We start from the raw sequence: 21,387 nt of genomic DNA, 5'->3' as shown, positions 1-21,387 counted from the left end.
TATATTATTTAATGACGCCTCCAATCGTTCTCAGTCCCTTTGTCTCCGTCAGGGTTTAGAGTTTCTATTTTTTTTTTTTTTTGTTGTTGGTTGGATTCACTTCTCAAGTTTAGATTTTCAGGTAGAAGACGTGAACTTGCAGGGACAAGGAATTAAAAAGTTACAGAAATGTAAATGCGAAATTACAATGGGGAATTCTCAAAAAAAAAAAATTACAATGGGAACATATATGCATGAAAATGAAACGTAAAACTTATTCCACACGAGTTATGATAAAGAGTACCGCAATTTTCTTACCAATAAAATAAAAAAAAAAAAAGGCGTAAATTACAAGGGAGAAGGGAGACTGTGATCTGTATGGCATTGGCTTGTACGTATCCCGTTGCCTTTGACTTTCTGCCGTTGGGCTGGGCGGCTCTTTGTTTTAAAAAAAAAAATTATATCCGATTGCCTTAGACTTTTCAGGTTGGGCTACATACAATGTTCTCAACATTAATATGCTTTATTTCTTATTTTGTTTTTTTATTATTATATACTATTTCCTGAAATGAAATACTTCACATCTACATATTATACATATATGTAGCTGACTTCTTTCGGTATATAGATTCTCCGGGACATTGTTTATCACCATTTAAATCCATCACTGAAGACAATTAAAGTATTTTTTTTTTTTTTTTGTTTACAAATGAGGATATCATACCTCAAATGAGTGAATGGCACCAGACAAGAGTATGGAGAAACCTTCTCATAAGACCGCAACAACCCCTTCTTTTGTGCAATCAGTAAATGGTGTCATTAGCCCCTGTCCCTGTTATCCATAAACACCAACCTCAGCTCGTTAAATCGTTAAATGTCTGCTTTTTTATCATATGAAAGAAATAATCACAACAACAATTCAGAGCACTCAACTTACTATTTTATTTTTTTTGGAGCGTCGCCGTGAATCTAACGCGCCCCCGAATGATTTTATAGTATTTATTTTACAAACCTTCCAGTACAAAGGGACGGATTTGGTCGAGTTCCGGAGATTCATCGTCAAGCAGCCGCCGGGGACCTTCGGCCTCCACTTGATCGGCAGAAGGCTCAACACCTTCTGCACCTTCCAGTAGCAGTTCTGCATTGCCGCTTTCGCCATGGCCAAGTCCAAGTGCCTCGAGCTTTTGATACATTGGCTTATTCTTCTCCAGGAGAAGATATGCTGCGAAGTACCAGAACAACATAATCCTGGTTTGAGCTGCTATTGTCTCTCTTATACGGCTTCCTCCAAAGGAAAGCCTTCCCAGCGCCTGCCCTCCCAAAAAATTTACCCAAAAAAAAAAAACTCAGAATCAATGAAAATGTAAGAAGGTTTGATTGGTTTTGACATATACAGCTTGTCACCTGTTCTCCTGTCCGGATGTCAAATGAGTTCTGATGATCAAACTGAAGGCCGCTGAACTCATTTATACACAATCCCTGGAAAGCCCTGTATTAAAAAAAAAAGGGACAGATTTGATCATATCCCCTTTCAAAGAAGGGGTTGGAGAGATTATTATAAAGAAGAACGGTGTGGAAAGGGTTTCACCATCTGATGAGTGAAACACATGGAATCCAGCGGAAGATGATCGGAGTATTGTCTGCATTGACGTAGTACCCTCCAAACACGATGAAAACAGTCATAACGGATGGTCCCACGGCCATTGCAGCCTCTGTGGTTGGGACCATACCCCCAACAGTCAGACCCATTGCAGAGGCCGCAAAAGACTCCACCGTCACTATCCCGCAAAACTTTCCAAATCTGCCACGGAACATATCTTTTGTTAGCCCTATTCGGACCACATGTGAGTTTCGATTTCCATTGGATCGTTGGTTTAGAAATACAGATGCGTGTATTTTTGTATAACTGATGTTTCAGTCTGTAGGTGGTTGATCAAATAAACAGACAGCTCAACAAGTATGGAGCCTACACAGTGTTTGTATTAAGAATCCAAGAGCAAATGTTTTCCCAGCATACTGACGCTAAGGCTCGCAGTTTTGTTAATTACTATGTGTCATCAATCTATGCGTAAACAGTGCCTCTGCTAACACCAACTAATGTATTATGTAGTCAAGCCATCCCACCAGAAAAGCTAGCAAATAGTGAAAGATGAAAAGCAACGGAATTACCTGGACAGAGTAGGATTTAGTCGCGCCATGGGGTATAAGACAGCACCAAACATCAAGGGAAATGCAGCCCCAATAGGAATTTCAGCTATTAATTTAGAGAGCAAGTAAGGACCTAAAGAATAAGACCCTTTTGCACGCTCTCTGTCCACAATCGCACGTTCCTTTGGAAACACTCCGACTGTCTTTGTGAGAGCTGCCATTGCTGTGTTTATCGCAGCCACCTGAAGCAGAAAAACACTCAGGCACATTTAAGGCTACTACCGGTACTTTAAACAAATCCCAATAAAGTACAATATGGTTTAGACCTGAAGCAAACCCATCCGGTCTTGGATTGACGTCTGAGATCTCCCAATTCTCCAGAAAACTGATCCAAATATCAGTGCAGAAGCAATTGACATTCTGGCACGCACTTTGTTGGTGGGCCCATCTCGAGAAGCCTATGGAATCACTTGAAGATGTCAGGAACACAAACTGTTCAAGATAATACCAAGTACGATAGTAAAAACGACGTAAAGATGCTTCTCCAGTCTTTGGAGTCACTTAAGTTTTCAGTAACTCAAACTGTTCAAAGTAATGTCAGGCAAAAAAAATCAAAGATCCTTGTGCATTAATTTATCTTCCTCTTCATTCTTCTTCTTTCATTCATCACAACGTCATGTACTTCTTAAAGATAAACTAACTTGATCTTATGCAAGCATTTTTATTCCTTCACACGGTTAGATAAATTTTCAGGGGCTAGAAGAAAATGTTTGAGATCCAGCATATAATGCATCTAATTGGCACAATACCTGCATCCAAGCACGTCTAAGTAGTAAGAAGAACTGCCTCCACCAACCACCTTTTTTCTTAACAATAGGTTTCTTGTGAGATCTCATGTTGTTCCTGGTTTGTTCTCCTTTGCCAAGCGGTGTGGCATAAAGAACCGATGATGAACGCTGTGTGAACGCATCAATAAGGGCATGAATTCTCTTCTGCGAAGAATAGACACTCTCAGAAGAACTATAGTCGATGGATATAAGATCTGCCAGAAATTCAGCAGGGTTCACATGATCTGGGCAAAGGAACCTGTTCAGGGATCAAAAGAATAGTGGTAAAGGAACTATTAAAGCAAAGAAATGGATACAATGGATATAGAAAGGGCAGTCAAAGGACAGGAAAGCAACCCGAAGTTCCCAAAGTACGTCAGAGGTTCTTTGCCTGCAGGACCAGCATAGACAATCGCCCCCTCTGTAAGCAACACAATGTCATCGAATTTAGCATATACAGAACCTCTAGGCTGATGTATGGAGCAGACCACAGTATGTCCATCTTGAGCAAGCTGTCTTAATGTCTCCATCACTTTCTCAGCCTGGAAAGCATCAAGCCCTGAACCCAAAACATGTTTTCTTTTGAGTGAGGATGCAATCCATCGACAATCAAAATTTAATAGAGTAGGCATACCGGTTGTGGGTTCATCAGCAAATATCACAGATGGACTAGCGATCAATTCACACGCCAGCGACAAACGTTTCTTTTCTCCACCACTGATCCCACGAACCTTTGCATCACCAACACATGAATCTGCACAGCTAGCCTTTTGGAGAAAACAGGCCAATGGTGAAGGAAACAGACAGAACAGAATCATGCCCCTAATGTCCGAATTCGAAGCTCCAAACTACATTTCTGAAATGGAAAGGCTCTTACCAGACCCAGGTTGAACAAGAGGTTGTCCACATACGCGTCTCTTTCCTCCTCCGAAGAGATCTCCCGAAGCTGAAGCTCTGTCGCGAGAGAAAGCGTTTCCCGCACTGTCAGCTGCGAGAAGAACAAGTCCTCCTGTCTCACAAACGCAAACCTGCGACAGCAAGATGGAGAGCGATTTCACATAAATGTAGAAATTGTATAAGCGGTGGTTCTCACAGGACCTACTTATAATCTTTGTCCGAGCTCGGTTTCCCATCGATCTCCAAAAGGCCCGACAGATGCAAACGGGGCGATGCGTTTAGCTGACCAGCGAGAATATTGAGCAATGTTGTCTTGCCAGACCCAGATGGACCCATTATTGCAAGCAACCTCCCAGGTTTTGCTTCTCCGCACACATTTTTTAGCAGAAATCGCACCTGTGAGCCATTTTAACACCAAATGCACAACAACATCTTCTTAGATTCTCAGAAATTTTAAGCACGATGAAGCTGAAAGCGAATTCCTGAACATGCATAGGCTAACAATTCTGATTCCACTCAACGAGAAACAACCTGGCCATTGGATAAATCCTACACCTACGTTAAATTTTAGCAGAGAATAACATTTCGAAATGCGAATAACAGAGGGGTTTCTCTCATTTTCCGGGCATCCAAACGGGTAATGGAAAGAAAACCCAGAAACTAAAACACGCTCTCACCGATTTGAAAGACTTATCCGAAAGCGAGCACGTGATGTTCTTCCAAAGGATGGTGACAGGACGAACTTTCCGCGGAAATGAAGCTTCGTCTTCATCTCCGGCACCGTCCATCTCACCATCGCCATCATCGGCGTCGCTGTCAGGCAAGAGCGTTAGGCCTGGCCCTGAAAATAAGCGGAACAACAGACCGGCAGCCATGGCCGCCAGAACTCGGGAGACTCCGTTCCCGCCGATTCCCGAGACGACATGGACCAGCGATTTCCCGCCAAAACCCACCATGTAGTTGGCTGTCTTCTTCTCCTTGGAAGCTCTGGAGAGAGGTGAAGGAGCTCAGCGCCAAGCGAAGTAATAGAAAACGGCTTCGGTATTCCATAATATCTTTGGTGGTTAATACTTAATTATATTTTAAATTGGAACTAATCGTATTTCCGACGTCGTTTTATAAGCATCTAGATAGCAGAACGACGCCGTTTACAGAAGGAGAAGCCGTGTTTCTTCGTTTAATCAGCAATGACCAATGTTTAATTGGAGGATAAGATGACACGTGTGGATTCCAGGATCAGGTGAGTTCGCAGGCCCAGTGGGTAACTCATCGGGCTTCACTTGGAAAATTCTTACATTCTGTCATTTGACTGCGATGAATTTCTGTCTTTGAGCTGTACGTACATAAACATTCTGTTACGTTATGCAAAAACAAATTGATTTGAATGTAAAAATATAAAAAAAAAACGGTAATCGAATTGAATTTGATATAAATAATTTTTTTTTGTTAAACTTTTGATATAAATATTGAATAGTTATAGTTTTTTATGATTGAAAAAACGAAAATAAAAATCAATGAAAAATAGATATTTTTAAGAAGGAATATTTTTTATCTTTTAAACCGGATTTAAAACAAAATCCAATTGAAATCAAATCCATATTGAATCTAACAAAAAAAAATGAATATAGATTATCTAAAATCTAAAGACAAACCCAAATATAATTGAACCCAAAACGGAAATGGTCATTCTATATGCAATGCTCTCCACCACAACAATTCAAAAATCAGTAAAAGCAGATTTGGAACAGGACTCACAAAGAGCTCATGCCTCGACGAAGAACAAGCAAGCACACCGGACTTGTAACGAACAGAACCCAGAAACCTAGAAACTCAACCAATCCACTATGAACTCTCGTATGGCTCCCAGACGACACAAGCCCATCCGTCTTCACTTCCAGAGTACCAATAGCTCCAGCGATCCCATGAACGACTACTCTCTCGCCCAAGAAAACTTCTCTCTCCACGAGCAGAACTCCGTTTAGCCTAACGCCGCCGTTGAATCTGGTCACGTTGATCGTGAATCCCTCCATGTAAGTCCGCAGCTCAGCCCCATCTTCGAGATCGGAGAGTTCCCTCCAAGAAATCTTGCACGGCAACACGTGGCTGAGGAAGAGGGATGCCTGTTCTCCGAATCGGAAGGATAAATCGATTACAGATTCGTCTATCGGAGCAAACACAGTGATCGAGGCTCCGTCCGCGACTTCGCCTATCTGCGTTTCCAGAAACGATGCCATCGCAGCGTAGCCTTTGGACCTCAATGCCTTGGCAGCTATCACGAAGGACTGCTTCTCTCGCAGATCGGAAAATCTGCCGCTGAACGGGGCCGTGCACGAGAGATTTCCGTGATCCGGGTCCGAAATTTCGAATTCCGAGTCGAAAAACCCGTCTACCTCGAAAACCACCAGCGATCTATCGTCGTACTCGGGAGATCCACTTGTTATCTTGACGCCATTAAGTGAGAGAACTCCGTCGTAGGGGGACGATGTGACGATTAACGATCGGTTGGGCGTCAGAGTCGGGATCTTCGTGCCGGCTGAGAGCGAGCCACGAGTTTCCGGTGAGAGACGCATCGGCGAGTAATGGAGGTGAATCTGATCGAGAGAAGGCTGGCCAAACCGCTCGAAAACAGCGTCTGAAGGAGCGAAAACTGTTAGGGATGGATATTCCGACGATGGCGTGACTCGTTCGCCGCCATATTGCATCACAAGGGACATTCCGGTGAGGCCGGAATCCCAAAGGGTTTTCACGGCGTCGGGGACGGAGTGGGAAGGAAGAGCGACGGAGAGAATGAAGTAAAGGGGGAGGGAGCAGAGGAAAAGCTTGGCGCCCACCATTAATGGAACTTGGAGCTTGCCTCTCTTCTTTATTTTCTTGTTGCTTTCTTTTCTTTCTTTCTTTCTTTAAGCCTGTCTATAAAGGAAGCAAAATGGAGCTGAACGATGAACTTTGGAGGGAAAAACTCGTCGTATAACGTTCGGCCACGTGGAGGTACATAATCATCGCTCAACCGTTTCCATGATCCGTTACACGGTGCCCCCACCCTGCGCCAAACAGCGTCGAACGTAATGACAGAATTGCCCTTCATGATTTTACCGTGAGAGCCGGGACCTAGTTTAAAAAAATTTGTCTATACCCCCTAATTCCAAAAAAAAAATCAAAAGGGAACAGCCAAAAATCACTCAGAGGAGGTTAAAAAAACAAGGAAGCGCGCGGTTGGATTTCTCATTGAGGGTAAAAAAAAAAAAAAAGCAGGCGAGATCACAAGAGTCTTTTCAACCAGAAATGTCGAAAACGGTGGAGTAGTATACAATCACACACCAAGCAGTTTATCCCACCCGTCTGCTGTCGGAAGAGAGGAGCGTGCAATCACTGAAGTCATCGACAAGACTATAGAAATCCTAAATGGAATACCAAAGGTAAACCAAACATTGTCTGAAAATTTTCGGCGAAACGATAGAACCGAGGGAGATAACTCACATGAAGGCTCGGGCGCAACGATCCTCACCCCATCGGCGGACCACTGGAGGTCATCTATCCCACCAGCAAGGGTCCTGATCTCGTTCTTCAGCACCAATCCGTTGTGCGTTCCCCAGATCCGAGCGACGGTGACGGGATAACAATACTCGCGGTAGATATCTACTGCCTCAGATCACCAGAGACGCAAGTAAATGTATCACCAAATTTCGCCATCTTCGAATCCCCGATGAAGAGTCGGGGAGAGAGTGCGTGTATGTGTGTCGTCGGTTTTTTGGATTTATTTCATCGGCAATTGGTGGAATTTAAGCGGTAAAGGCCGCGAATTCAGAGAGGGCCAGAGTTGGCGCGTGGTATGAACTTTCGGGTCGATTTACGGGTTTTTAATACAGATGACAGTTTTGTCCCCATATGACCATGATTCTGGGCCCATTACGTTAACTTATCGGGTCTTGAATATTTGGCCCAGATTCCATGCCGATGCAACTCACAATTTCATGAGATTTTTTTTTGAAATATCTATCGTTGAGTAGTAGAAAATTGAGACTTTCAACTAAAGATGTGTGCCGGTCAATAATTAGCTGATTATATTACCCTAAACTTTTTCTTTGCCTAAATAAATTTCCCTTTGTTTTGATTAATCGCTTTAGCTTTTTTCAAAATTGTGATACTTTTCAGGAAGATTTTTCTATCTGTTAGATTTTTTATTTTTCTTACTTATATATATATATAAATATAGGATATTAAAAATAACACGTACATTTTCCACGCAAATAATAATCATTCGGATTACTGCGGATTTTGGGAATTATGATAAGATTCCAATACCCCCTTTCACATTTGAATGTCATGTAATTTGGAGGGTAGTGTTAGTAATGAGGAGGTGGTTTCCCCGATGAGCGCCGCATTCAAAGCAAATGAACCGCCACGTCACCTCATTCCCCTCATTTATATTTATTTATTATTTTTTTTTAATTGCATCACTTCATTATGCGTTTTTGTCGTGTGTTAAGTAAGTATCCCAACCTATATCTTTTTCAGGCTTATATTAGTTTTGTCCTCGAATTTCTGTCGTACTATATGAGTTACTTAAATATACGTTCAAGTACAGCGTGCAAATAATTAACTGAATATATATATATGTGTGTGTGTGTGTGTGTGTACGTGCGTGAACAATTTGACAAAATATAAATCTATTAACTTATTTCTGACCAGAGCTGCTTACGATTTTGTTATTCCAAACAATTTTATCCAACATTTTATGAAGGAAATATAATGTATATTCAAACTTTTACTTCAAATGTTTTCAAATTATTTAAGCAGCCTCGTGTCTATTTCGGGGTTTCCATCTTCTCTGGGTGGCTACTATAAACATTCGAATATTTCAAAACAATACAATTTTCTTGACCGTTGAACAAGAAACAAAAATGTATATACATATGTAGACAAGGTATGAATATGATGATAATAAAATTCGTTGCAGAAGACAATATTTGAAACATTTTTTATATGAACTGAAAAGTATATAACGTGCTTAATCACACGCCTACGTGTCTATATATGTACATACACACGTGCATGTGGCTTACGCTATATATATTCCTATGAGATTACCTATACGGTACATATGGATCTTTGATATATTTACGTTGTCTATGTTTTCCGCGGAAGAGTTGTGTATAAACCGTAACATACATATAATTAATTTTATGATATAATATAATAAAAGGTTACGTCAACCGTGAAGTCATTGATGTCGAGCTTCCAAGTTGACAAACGGACCATCATTTTGGACTTTTTATCATAGCTGTTGACACTATTTAAACCCCATGCAAATGTGAAGACCATGTATGACGTAAAGTTACACAAAACCGATCGATTTTGATTTTTTTTACTACGCTTGATAAAAATAAATAAATATATGTATGCATGCGTGTTATAATGTTCAATTATATTTTTATTAAACTTACAAAATTATAAGACAATTACGTAATCACGCGCACGTCCACCACTAATAATCTCTCCAATCATGGTTACATTAAGTTTTGGTACAAATCAAGATAATTAATAGGGAAATCATATTCGTTTGGAAAGGTAAATATAAAGCACGTAACGTAATCCACCATAGTTGAATAATTGTTGAGTTCAAAGTGGGCAAAAAAGTCGGATTGAATTTCAACAAAATAATTCCAATTTGGTCATTTCATGCATATGGAGAGCCACAAAAGTTACACTTTTTTTTTTGTTTAATAATGAAATTTGTGAATTAAAAGATTTATAAAAGGTACCTTTTAATGAAGTAATAGTTTATCATATCACTAATTAAACTTATGTCCAATATTATTTTTATTATAGCAACCAGATTCAAGAAAACCAAGGAACGATTAAATAAATGTTGTGCAAATATGTGATTTCTACAATATATATATATATATATTTCTTCTCTCAGTTTATACACTCGCCATTAGAGCATATCATTTTGTTGAATAAAATTTAAAACTTTTATCAAAGCAATGACGTCATCTGGTATTTGAAAATGTGTGACTAATTAGCATGTTTTCCGTTAATAATTTTTTAAAGTTCCCATGATTCTGGTCGTCATGGTCAACAAAACGAAATTATAAATCTCGAGTCTTTTTTTATAAAGGTTTGTATCTCGAGTCTTTTTATAAACCCCCGCATGCTTTTTGGTTTCAAAACCCACATCATTTAGAACATCAGAAACAGTGAACAACCTAAAAGATCCAAGCTTTATCCATTTAACGAACAGATTTAAGAGAGGGAGAGAGATGGGTAATAGCTTAGGGAGAAAGAAAACGACGAAAGTGATGAAGATAAACGGAGAGACGATGAAGCTGAAGACGCCGATCATGGCGGAAGAGGTCTTGAAAGGGTATCCAGGCTTCGTCTTGTTGGACTCCGAATCGGTCAAACACTACGGCGTCAGATGTTAGAATATTGTTGCACTTGCGCAAGAAGTTAAAGAATATAAAGACCATGGAGAATATAAATAAGATGTCCATAAATGAAATGAGCATCAAGAAAGATCATAATCTTACTCAAGTTCAAGCTAGCCGTTGGAGAATATATGGACAAAATCAATCAAGGAGTCAATATGCTATATTACATATTTGTTACCATAATTGTATCTAGCCGTTTTACACTTATTACCTTTCTATAATATTTTGATTCTATTTTGTATATATATGTATTCTAAAGTCAACACTTAAGAATAAGACATGCAGGAGACATTTCTCCGATACACATCTTCAATACATTTTCATATGCATACTTAATATCTTCATTTCATCATTCTCTTTCACATATACAAAAAACTCATTCATTCTCTTTCATTTATAATTCAAATTTATATAAAAGTCTTCATGGTATCAGAGCGTAAAGGTCCATGAACCCCTCTGTTCCAAATTTCTTTTAATTCCGCTGCATAAAACTCTCGGTCATATACAAACCGAAGAGATTTTGAGTTTTTTTATCCTTCTCATCCGCCAAATACATCCCCAAAAGGTCACATGAAGTGTACTTGGGATGATCTTGGAGGCCTTGAAGATGAAGAAGGAAATCATTGTTCATACATCGAACATGCTAACGGTGTTATAGAGCAATTTTGGTGTACCAAGGAAGAGGTTGAAGCATGGAATAACCTCTCTATAGAAGAAGTTCAAGCCATATGTGTGGATGATGAACCATATTTGGAAGAACAAAACAAGGGGGAATGGGATGTAGAAGACATCCTAAATCAATTCCCACTGCAAATCAAAGAGGCATTGGTGCAAACGGCCAACGCAAACAACTTTGAGTTAAGTATTTCGCTTCTTGAAGATCTCTTTAAAACTAATGAATTTGCTATATTGATTAGAAGGGGTCAAGAAGAAAGCCAAAAAGAGTCTCCCACAAATAAGAAAGAGGACGAAAATAAAGTGGAAGAACTAATATTTCATGAAGATGTTGGTGGCCATGTAGAGGAGATTGAATCGATCATAATGGAGGACAAAAACAAAGGGAGTGAAGAATCTACCATTGAAGAGGATGACCTCATAATGGAACAAAAAATTTCCAAAAAGAAGGCATTAACCATGGAGATTATAACACATCCCCATCCAACTCCTCCAATCAAATCGAATAACACATACTCATGGTTTTACAACTGGGTTTGCAGTCTCTTTCTTTCACCAGTCCGTTTAAATATGTGTTTTCCAAATGATATGCTTGGTTTTGTTAGTTTGTTTAGACAGGAAAAACAAAAAATGATCCCGAAGATTTATGGTGAAGAGAAGCTCACGAGTGAGGGGGAATGGTATGATGCACTCGTATGTTTCTCTACCAAAAAGGATATATCCGAACATAACCTTCCGGTATTACCTATGAGTTTAAACAACTCTAGGCTTGGTAAATCTATTTTTAATATGCTTGTCTTTGATCCTGGTAAAAATGAATGTGTGTTGCATGATGAAAATAAACCTATAAGCACGTTTAGAGTGCATCCTAACATGTTTAGAGTGCGTCGATACATGTTTAGAGTGCAACAAAAGATGTTTAGAGTTCGTCAAAACACGTTTATAGTGCGTCGAAACATAATTAGAGTGCATCAAAACAAGTTTAGAGTGCGTCGAAATATACTTAGAGTGCATGTTTAGAGTGCGTCGAAACATGTTTAGAGTGCGTCAAATACGTTTAGAGTGCGTCCAAACATTTTTAGAGTGCATCCAAACATGTTTAGGGTGTATCGAAATATTTTTAGAGTACGTCAAAACATGATTTAGAGTGCGTCGAAACATGTTTAGAGTGCAACAAAAGATGTTTAGAGTTCATCGAAACATATTTGGAGCGCATCCAAACATGTTTAAAGTGCGTCGAAACATACTAAGAGTGCATCCAAACAAAGGGAGTGAAGAATCTACCATTGAAGAGGATGACCTCATAATGGAACAAAAAATTTCCAAAGAGAAGGCATTAACCATGGAGATTATAACACATCCCCATCCAACTCCTCCAATCAAATCGAATAACACATACTCATGGTTTTACAACTGGGTTTGCAGTCTCTTTCTTTCACCAGTCCATTTAAATATGTGTTTTCCAAATGATATGCTTGGTTTTGTTAGTTTGTTTAGACAGGAAAAACAAAAAATGATCCCGAAGATACGGCAAACCCGGTAACAAACGACGTCGTTTCACCCCGGCTCTAACTAACGGCTACGGTGAAGAAAGACATATCCGACGGCTACGATTAGCTGAAAGTACAAAGGATCTAACGGATGACAATGAATACCTGCGGTAGCCGGTGTTTTTATTTATCGGCAAGCCAACCAAAAGAAAACCTGTGGAAGCCGGCGAACATTTTGTGTGAATTGCAAGAAGATCCAAAAGTTACTAAAATCAATCAAATGACACCTCGATTTTAGTTTGTCATTATTTGTACCCCAATTATATCTAAATTTGGAGTTTAGCAATACAAGCGTAAACCGCGGCATAGTATAAACCTGGGATTAGGTTTTGACTTCTCTGCAGCTGTACATGATTTTAGGTGCTGGATTAGATTGAATATCTCCACCAATCAAAACTAATTAATAATCAAAATGCTAATATTGATTAAGTGGAATGAGCGTGTTTATTAATTGCGTGAAGGAAAGAGCAAGCGTAGATCCTTGTATGATTATGGCTAGAAAATATCCAACTTTTGATTAGAGAGGCGCCGGTGGAGCCCCCAAAGTCAACATTTTTCTAGATTTCGCTGGCCTTTTAATTCGGTTTCATCGCTGCTTTGGCCGTCCCTCTTTTGTCAAACGGCAGGATTCGGCAGTGAAAAGTGTAGAAAAATAAAATGCGGAAATAAAATAAGACAAATAGAAAGAAACGAAATTACTTTTATTGCTACATCTCTTCTTCTTCTGGTTACATTATAATGAAAATGAACTACATATTTATAGGAAAATTAAGAAATAGAGTAAAAAGGAAATATAGACACAATGGAAACAAATCAGATACACAATATTTGGTATAATGATATTGTATCCATTATTATTCTCCATCATATCTCTAATCTTATTTTACTCCAATCATATATTCATTTTCCCACTTTAACATTCCCCCTCAAGATTGACTTTGAAAGAATGAAAAAAGTCAATCTTGAATCGATAATGCTATAAACCGCTCAGACATTTTCATTGTCTCAGAAAAAATTCATAAACCAAAATTTGTTCTTTTAGAGAGCATTAATCATTTTCAAATCACTTCGCTTGACTTTAAAGTTCTAGCTTTAACTCTTTTTGTCATAGCATCTTGCTTGATCTTAGAGTTTTTAGCTTTGACTTTTGTTTGTCATAGCACATCGTTTGAATTTGAATTTTTACTCTCCTTCAAACGATTTGGATATATGAACATCCAAAACGCTAAAGAAAGAAGAGATTAGAAAAAAAAAAACATATAGTCCAGATCGCAACGCTGCTCTGATACCATGTAGAAAAATAAAATGCGGAAATAAAATTAGACAAATAGAAAGAAACGAAATTACTTTTATTGCTACATCTCTTCTTCTTCTGGTTACATTATAATGAAAATGAACTACATATTTATAGGAAAATTAAGAAATAGAGTAAAAAGGAAATATAGACACAATGGAAACAAATCAGATACACAATATTTGGTATAATGATATTGTATCCATTATTATTCTCCATCATATCTCTAATCTTATTTTACTCCAATCATATATTCATTTTCCCACTTTAACATCAGAGCCAAGCCCCTCCAGGTCCCCTTTTTCTTTTTTTACAAAAGCTTCATTTTTCTTATATGTTCCATCTTCATAACTAACTGAAAGAGTACGATGGTTTATGTTTTGAGGTGGTAGGCGGGGCAGAGGCTGGAGGCGAAGAGGCTGTATTTCCTGGTGGAGCCACCGAGAGAGAGCGTTCCACCGAGAAGGGTAAGATCGGGAATTCAGATGAGCGCCAAGGAGAGGCTCGACAGCCTCATGCTTGCCAGGAGATCCGCCTCCGATCTCTCCATCCTCAATCCCTCCGGCGGATGGACGGCGGAGGATGCCGACGGCGGAGCTCTGAGGGTGAAGGTCAGGGTTCCCAAGGCGGAGATGCAGAGGCTGGTGAGGGAGAGCGCCACCGAGGCTGAGGCCGCTGAAAAGATCGTCGGTCTGTTCGTGGCGAAGCAGAGGGACCAAGACACGGGTGACATCACGCGCCGCCGTGGCGGTGGAGATGGAAGCTCCGTCGGAGGAGGCAAAACCCGTGAGGTATATACCCATTATATATTTCTAAAACCCACATCACTGTTGTACATATTCTGTTATATATATATATATATATATGTGTGCATCAAACATTGAAATTTACCATGAAGACCAAGTGGAGTAGGTGAATTATACACTATAGTTCATGGGTTTTTTTAAAGGTGTAAGCTTTACGTACATGCATGCATATAAAACCATGATTAAAGGCTTGAAAATTTTGGTGCAGAAACGAGTGAGCTTCATGGCACCGAAGGAGACAGGGAGCGAGATCACCGTGGCTTAATGATTAATCCTTTTTTGCTCATGTTAGGGTTTAAAATCAGCAACATCTCTCCTCTTTTGTTTGCAATTCGCAATAGTTTTATGTATCTTCCTCTCTATGTGTGTATATATATAAAGAAAATGGCATTCGAGAGGTAGTCGGCTTGATGTATATCCACCACGAGCCTTGATTTCTAATATATTAGCATACGAGTTTATACTTGAAAATTGGATATGGTTTATTATGATTAGATTCTCAATTCCCTCACTCGGTGCCGCGAAGTATGAAACAGTTGATGAAAATTTCGAAACGAGAAAAAAAAAATGCACATTTCAATGAGCCCCCCATATGGCGCGTGACGACAACGTGCATCTAGTGCGCGTGGGATCAAATATTTCAATCACTAGGCCCATAACTATATACCGCACCACATGCCATGGGCTGAATTACGATACAATTGCTTGCGTTTGACAGCTCGTAATGGGTGCCCATTTAGAAGGCCCATTTTGTTTATTATTTTATTTCTTTCCGTTCGATACCGATCTACTCCACAGACAAACCATGGCGCAAACTTGCTGTCTCTGGACGCCGATATCGATCTCAGCTTCTCCGGCGAGCGGATATCCCGGCAAAGATTTTTCCAGGCCGGCAACGTTATCTACGGTTGTATCTACACATCAGGTTTGTACAATCTCCCTGAAAGTCATAGATAAGCATCGCATATGATTTATGAAATTCGGTTTTCGCTGTGCGTTTACGCGCGTTAATCTGCAATCGATAAGGTTTTGGTTTAGATAATTAGGGGGTTATTAGACAAGGCACCATGATGAATTGATAGAAATTCAGCTGTTGTGAACTCAAAGAGTAGTGATCGAGCTTACTTGGTTTTGTTCTCAATTTGAGAAATCCCTAATTTCATGTCGTCAGAACTATTAGGCATTCTGGATTCTAGCGAAATGATGCCCTTTTTTAGGGTTTAGGGGATTTAGGGATCAGTTCTTTATTCGAGCCAAATAGCTATGGTGTGATAATTAGCCAGATAAGATCGGTACAGCTCTTCGTTCTCTCCAAATTCTGTGTACGATTCGATGGGCTCTTAGGTATTTTTGTCAGCAAACAAGGTTTGCTACGAGTCTGCAAGCATCTGAAGATCTGATAGGCTCTTTGTCTTTCTTTCTTTCTTTTTTTTTTTTTTGCAAGAATTGGCTTAAAGATAAACAGGGTCAGGAAAGCCAGAAGCTTCAAGTGCATGATTCTGAACGTATTTCAAGAAGAAAAACAATGGTGAATCTGACTGCGGGAGTTGTAGTTCTTATCTCCGGTGAAGCGGCTGAAGCTCGTGTCGGGAGACAAGAGAACCGGAGAAAAGCTCTGGAGAAGCTGAGGGAAAGAACCGAAGCTTCCGGCCCCAGTTCAGGTAACCCAAAGAAAGAACGTTCAACTCCACCAGCTCCCCAAGATCAAGCCTTTGGACCTCTAGTCGAGGCTTACCTCTATGATTATTGATCTTCACAAACTCGCAAGGATTGTCTAAAAGCTCGCATCTTTGGTACATAGGCCGAGAAATTCTTCTGCATTAGAACTTGGAACTGGACAGAAGGTTTCCTTTTACACTAATAAGAAGCAACCCATATGATGCAGTGACTTTTTCCCTCTATGGCTGATCTCCGCAACCCCGTAAGGGTTGTCTAAAAGCTCGTATCTTTTGGTACATAGACTGAAATTCTTCTGCACTAGACCTTGAAACTTGACAGAGGGTTTTTCCTTCTAAACTAATCACCAATCAAAATCAAATCACTAGTGGTTGAAACTTGTGTGTGAAGTAGAATAATTAACAGAGAACTCATAACCTAAAAAAAATAACAAAAGGGGGGAGGGGGCTAAAGGGTCTTTTTGTCCAAATTGGTGATGAGGCGCTTCATCTGAAACCTCCAGAAACAGAAGTAAGCCAGACCAAGTCCAAGCAACACGTACAGCCAAACATGCTCTTCCCCTCTCTCCTTCTCCGACCAAACCTCCTCTATCCGCACGGACCCATCCTCGTAATTCCCCGTTTTACCCTCGTTCACCCTCCCATATAACACATATACCCTTCCCTCCGCCGCCGTCACCACCGACGTCGCCATCCCTTCTCCGTCTAGTGCACTCTCGTCGTACACCGCCCCTTCGCTCCAACTGTCCTGGCTCTTCACATACCACAGCTTCTTCTTCGACACCACCACCACCACGCCGTCGCTTCGCCGCAGCGCGATTCCGTCCGCCGCCGTCAGATCTACGTTCAGAATCACCACCCTCGCCGTCCCGTCGTCTTCGTTCACCTTGAACATCTTCCCTGTGTTGCTCTGAACCACAAGGAGATACCCTTTGCTCACGTAAACAATTCCGTTTAGGCCGCGATCGGTGACCACTGCGTCGCGATCGGGGGCTGGCGGTTGCGATGTGAATAAAGCAGATTTGGAGAAGATCGAGGCTACGCCATCTCGATCGACCTTCCAGATGAAGTTTTTGGCCGAATTGGTGACGTAGGCGTTGCCTCTGAAGTCCACCGTCACGTCGCTGGCGACATCGCGGCCGCTGCCTCCGTCATCGCCGGGGAGAGAAGGGAGGATAGAGAGGAAGATGCGACGACCGCTGTCGCCGCGGGCACGGAGATCGTAGGCGGCGAGGGCGTTGAAGGGAGGGAGAGGCGGTGCGGAGTGGACAACGGCAAGTAGACGGCCGTGAGCGGAATCGACGGCAAGGCCGAGGATGGTGGCGTTCTCCGGTATATCGGGATCGGATATTAGGGTTTGAACGACGCCGGCATCGGAGACGGAGTGGATAGTGCGGCGGCGGAGTGAACCGACTACGAAGTGCTCGCCGGACGGATCCCATGCCATGCCCTCCGGGTAGAGACCTGGCAGCCGGAAATTGATGACATGGCGCTTCGTAGCGGAGGATGGTATGGTATTAACGCTCAGGAGAAGGACGAAAAATCCCGAAACCGAACCATACCGAACCGAACCGAATAACGTTTGGTTCTAATTTGGTACACTTTTTATAGAACCGAATGAACCGTTTCCGAACCGAACCGTATGAATACCGAACCAAAATTCGAATATTCCACTAATATATGTGTAAATATTATAGTTCGGTACTTATTTGGTATTCATATAATGGTACCGTTCCGAACCGAACCGATACTAAAACCGAACCGAACCGAACCGTTTAACATTCGGTTCTAGTTTGGTACACTTTTTATAAAACCGAAAATACCGTTCCCGAACCGAACCGCTTGAATACCGAACCGAAACCCGAAACGCCCACCCCTACACTAAAGAATACCGCATGCCTGCGATTTGTCAAAAACTTAGATATGAATTTTGATGCGTATGAGTAAATATAGACAGGTTTCTATGAGCCAACAAATATGATTAATGATGATATCAACGAAAACTGTGAAAACATAAAAGCGCACTAAATAATAATATAAAGGCCACATGGTTCAGCATTGAATAGTTCTCCTTCTCTGGCTATTGTCAACCATTGATCATGATGATGAATGTCTTACCAAATCATCTTTACGTAATTCAGCATTACATGATGATGACTCCGATCCAAAGTTCACTGGCAGCTCAAGAACCCAATAAACAGGAAAATGAAAATGATCAACTGACGAGAAGATCGCAGTCTTTGGCGGCGACAGCAGCGCCGACACATCTGGAATCACAGATGCTATCGCTTCTGAGGAGACAGGCCGCGCGCTTTGCATGATTTGCTTTCGGAGTCTTTGAAGGCATCGGAGACGGAGTGGATAGTGCGGCGGCGGAGTGAACCGACTACGAAGTGCTCGCCGGACGGATCCCATGCCATGCCCTCCGGGTAGAGACCTGGCAGCCGGAAATTGATGACATGGCGCTTCGTAGCGGAGGATGGTATCTCAGGAGAAGGACAAAAAAGACGATGGAGAGGATGGCGGCTGATCTGGATTCAGAAGAAGCCATGATCGATCTGTTGGTGGAATCAGAGAGGAGAAAGACGGGTTGAACTTTAAGCCTTGATTCCAAGTTGGCTTTATGTTATTTACGATGTGATTTAAATTTATATTATTTTTTGGTTCGGGTTGCTTATTATGGGCTTACACATAAATGTGTTGGGCCATTCATAATTAAATTATTGTTTGGGCCGGATTGACTGTTATGGGCTTACATAGAAATGTGATAATTGGGCCATTGATAATTAAATTATTTTTTGTGTCCGGTTGCTTATTATGGGCTTACACTTAAATGTGATAATTGGTCCATTGATAATTAAACTATTTTTGGGCTGGGTTGCTTATTATGGGCTTACACAGAACTATGATAAATTAGGCCGTTGACTGTATAGGCTTAATGCCAATTATGGATCAAGGCCAGGAATAAATGGAAGTCCAAATTCAAGTGGAATGAAACGAATTAGCAATTAATTGGGCTCAATGTATTATCCTAATTGCCAATTGTGGCCCAAATACCGAAAATGGGCTCATCACAAATGTAAACAATTTTATCGGGTAGCCTTTATCCAATTCATTGAAAAGATGCTCAACAATCAACATTAATAATTTATTTGGGTATTAGTTTTGAACGTAAGCATTTTTTGTTTCAACAAACTTAAAAAGCTGATGTAAAGCTTTTTTTTAAAATTATATAATTTATTTGCTTCAGCTTCAAAATTAATTTCTACACGCATATAACGATCTACAACTTCTCTGTGCCTTTATTTTACACGACATGGAAATTCGACACTTAATTTAAATTTAAATTTAATTCTCTTTTTTTAAGGTTGTCAGAAAATATGTTACTAACTCTTAGTTGATAGAGGATACTAAGCAGACATCACATACAAACCCTACACTTAACATCGTCGCATGTACAGAAAGGCGAATTATACTCTCTTCTTGTCTACGTCACATGGTATATTTTTTCGCACGTATGGACTAATATAAATGTGTAATAATTGAAATCGATTCTTATATATCTTTTTATTTAATTTGGAGCGTTGCACGTAAATGAACGAACGACCCTACAGCAGGACCAGTGTTCGTGGTTTGGCCTACATGGATTATCACCTTTCTCCCTCCCTCACTCTCTTTCCTAATTTTTCGCGTTACGTGGTCCTCTTTTTCCATTTGTTCGCATGTAATTTATTTGTTCCAACCGAATTAGCCATGCATTTATCTTGCTTTGGTCCAAATTCATCTGCTTTTCATCTTCAGCCATTTATTTTATGAAAGCTATTAAAAAAAAACTCCCAAAATACAGATAACAACAGTCATCTCTATCTTATCCATTCGTTTTTTTAATGTGTATATATATATATATATGTATATATAGTTTTTATTTGTTGTGTTATCTCTAAGAAATCCTTCATAATCTTAAATAATTGAATAATTTGTTTGTTGGAAGTTGGCGTATCTTTTTTTTTTTTTAATTACATATATCAACTGTTGTAGAAGAGATTCTTCATAACCGTTACAACGATGCATATCTCTTTAAAGTAAATGCAATTATATATATATACGTGTTTTATGCTTATAGAATTTCTAAAGGCGATATTCATTACTTTGGTGGTTAGAGAAAATTTGTTATGCAATCGCCGTTGTGACGGGTAACGTAGATTCGTTTTGTAATTTGAAATAAGAAGCATCATGGACATCCACGTGGGTCAAGGTCCACCAATAAACAGACAACACGTGTATAAAACAGACCAGAGACCTCCAAACTGTCCATGCAAAGGAAGGCCCTTCTACACAACACCACTCGCCTCTTGTGTCGGGACGGTTAATATTGTCGCCGCTCCTTTGGACGTTCGTCCGTCCATTTAAATAAAATCCCATAATGACAATTAAGATATTCACCGTATTGGGATAGATTTCACGTATTATTGAGTAGATATATATATAATTCAGTCCATTTGAATGTATATGAAATTTTCGTATTTTAATGTTTTCATAATAAATAAATGTCGAATATCCAAATCATGTTTTCGGTTGTTAATAATAAAATACAAGATGGCTTTTAGTGCTTACACTTGCGCGAAAAAGAAAGAGAGGAAAAAACTAAATAGATACTTCCATAATTATTGCCATAATGGATGGATGGATCCAAAAAACGTTAGTTCCATAGGAAAAAATACATAATAATATCTTCCATATAGTTTTATCCCTTTTGTATTTGGAATCTAGCATTTGTTAGAATAAACAAATAATCGAGATTTTTTTAATCTATTTTTATATTATATAAATTAGGAAGATAAGTAATATATATATATATAAAATGAAACCTGACAGTAGCATATAACAAAAGTGTTGGTCCAAAAACAACGAGTGTATAGGTGTAAAGAACATAAATGGCTGAACGTATGCTGCACATGCATGAATGACCAGATAACTAAGCGTTGACGTTTTCCTTCATTTTTAATTTATTATTTTTTCTAATGTTTGTTATAAATTAGACAAACTTAATATTAATATCTAAATGAACCGTATATGGATGATATAATTAACAATGTTTCTA

At 39.8% G+C, this 21,387-nt stretch overlaps 4 protein-coding genes across 7 annotated transcripts; 1 reads left to right on the top strand and 3 right to left on the bottom strand.

The window, feature by feature from the left end:
* Positions 1-230: 230 nt before the first annotated feature.
* Positions 231-4,886, bottom strand: LOC104824148 (ABC transporter G family member 7-like). 4 transcript variants are annotated; one of them, XR_773413.1, is made up of 13 exons: positions 4,529-4,886; positions 4,057-4,247; positions 3,832-3,982; positions 3,589-3,721; positions 3,312-3,513; positions 2,937-3,213; positions 2,454-2,585; positions 2,149-2,369; positions 1,568-1,780; positions 1,384-1,468; positions 992-1,289; positions 704-811; positions 231-471 (listed from the first exon to the last, which is right to left on the bottom strand). XR_773413.1 is itself a non-coding variant. In XM_010556125.1 (12 exons), the coding sequence occupies exons 1-12, from the start codon at positions 4,805-4,807 to the stop codon at positions 783-785; spliced, it is 2,211 nt and encodes a 736-aa protein (XP_010554427.1). In that variant the 5' UTR covers positions 4,808-4,886; the 3' UTR covers positions 513-782. The 4 variants fall into 4 exon arrangements, 1 of the variants encoding a protein (XP_010554427.1); XR_773412.1 differs by having other exon boundaries at positions 231-417; XR_773414.1 differs by lacking the exon at positions 231-471 and having other exon boundaries at positions 513-811; positions 917-1,289.
* Positions 4,887-4,962: 76 nt separating this feature from the next.
* On the bottom strand, positions 4,963-7,636 carry LOC104824147 (putative fasciclin-like arabinogalactan protein 20). Its single transcript, XM_010556124.1, has 2 exons — positions 5,607-7,636; positions 4,963-5,184 (listed from the first exon to the last, which is right to left on the bottom strand). The coding sequence occupies exons 1-2, from the start codon at positions 6,683-6,685 to the stop codon at positions 5,118-5,120; spliced, it is 1,146 nt and encodes a 381-aa protein (XP_010554426.1). The 5' UTR covers positions 6,686-7,636; the 3' UTR covers positions 4,963-5,117.
* A 7,759-nt stretch (positions 7,637-15,395) lies between these two features.
* LOC104824142 lies at positions 15,396-16,494 on the top strand. Its single transcript, XM_010556118.1, has 2 exons — positions 15,396-15,535; positions 16,055-16,494. Exons 1-2 carry the CDS (start codon positions 15,416-15,418, stop codon positions 16,358-16,360), a joined length of 426 nt encoding a protein of 141 aa, XP_010554420.1. The 5' UTR covers positions 15,396-15,415; the 3' UTR covers positions 16,361-16,494.
* On the bottom strand, positions 16,409-19,044 carry LOC104824143. Its single transcript, XM_010556119.2, has 2 exons — positions 18,792-19,044; positions 16,409-17,828 (listed from the first exon to the last, which is right to left on the bottom strand). The coding sequence occupies exons 1-2, from the start codon at positions 18,835-18,837 to the stop codon at positions 16,735-16,737; spliced, it is 1,140 nt and encodes a 379-aa protein (XP_010554421.1). The 5' UTR covers positions 18,838-19,044; the 3' UTR covers positions 16,409-16,734.
* Between the last annotated feature and the right edge of the window lie 2,343 nt (positions 19,045-21,387).

The sequence above is a fragment of the Tarenaya hassleriana genome, unplaced genomic scaffold (assembly GCF_000463585.1).
Source record: "Tarenaya hassleriana unplaced genomic scaffold, ASM46358v1 Cleome4, whole genome shotgun sequence".
Lineage (NCBI taxonomy): Eukaryota > Viridiplantae > Streptophyta > Magnoliopsida > Brassicales > Cleomaceae > Tarenaya > Tarenaya hassleriana.
Note: the sequence above shows the minus strand (reverse complement) of the source record. Positions and strands in the feature narration are given on the sequence as shown.

Coding starts and splice junctions, on each gene's coding strand:
- LOC104824148 (XM_010556125.1), bottom strand. CDS start 4,807: ATGGTGGGTTTTGGCGGGAAATCGCTGGTCCATGTCGTCTCGGGAATC. Junction 3,514..3,588: donor TGCTGATGAACCCACAACCG/GTATGCCTACTC, acceptor TTTTGGGTTCAG/GGCTTGATGCTTTCCAGGCT. Junction 812..991: donor CCGTCCCTTTGTACTGGAAG/GTTTGTAAAATA, acceptor TATGGATAACAG/GGACAGGGGCTAATGACACC.
- LOC104824147 (XM_010556124.1), bottom strand. CDS start 6,685: ATGGTGGGCGCCAAGCTTTTCCTCTGCTCCCTCCCCCTTTACTTCATT. Junction 5,185..5,606: donor CGTCGAGGCATGAGCTCTTT/GTGAGTCCTGTT, acceptor ATGTACGTACAG/CTCAAAGACAGAAATTCATC.
- LOC104824142 (XM_010556118.1), top strand. CDS start 15,416: ATGGCGCAAACTTGCTGTCTCTGGACGCCGATATCGATCTCAGCTTCT. Junction 15,536..16,054: donor CGGTTGTATCTACACATCAG/GTTTGTACAATC, acceptor TTTTTTTGCAAG/AATTGGCTTAAAGATAAACA.
- LOC104824143 (XM_010556119.2), bottom strand. CDS start 18,837: ATGGCTTCTTCTGAATCCAGATCAGCCGCCATCCTCTCCATCGTCT. Junction 17,829..18,791: donor CGCCATCCTCTCCATCGTCT/TTTTTGTCCTTC, acceptor CGGTTTCGGGAT/TTTTCGTCCTTCTCCTGAGC.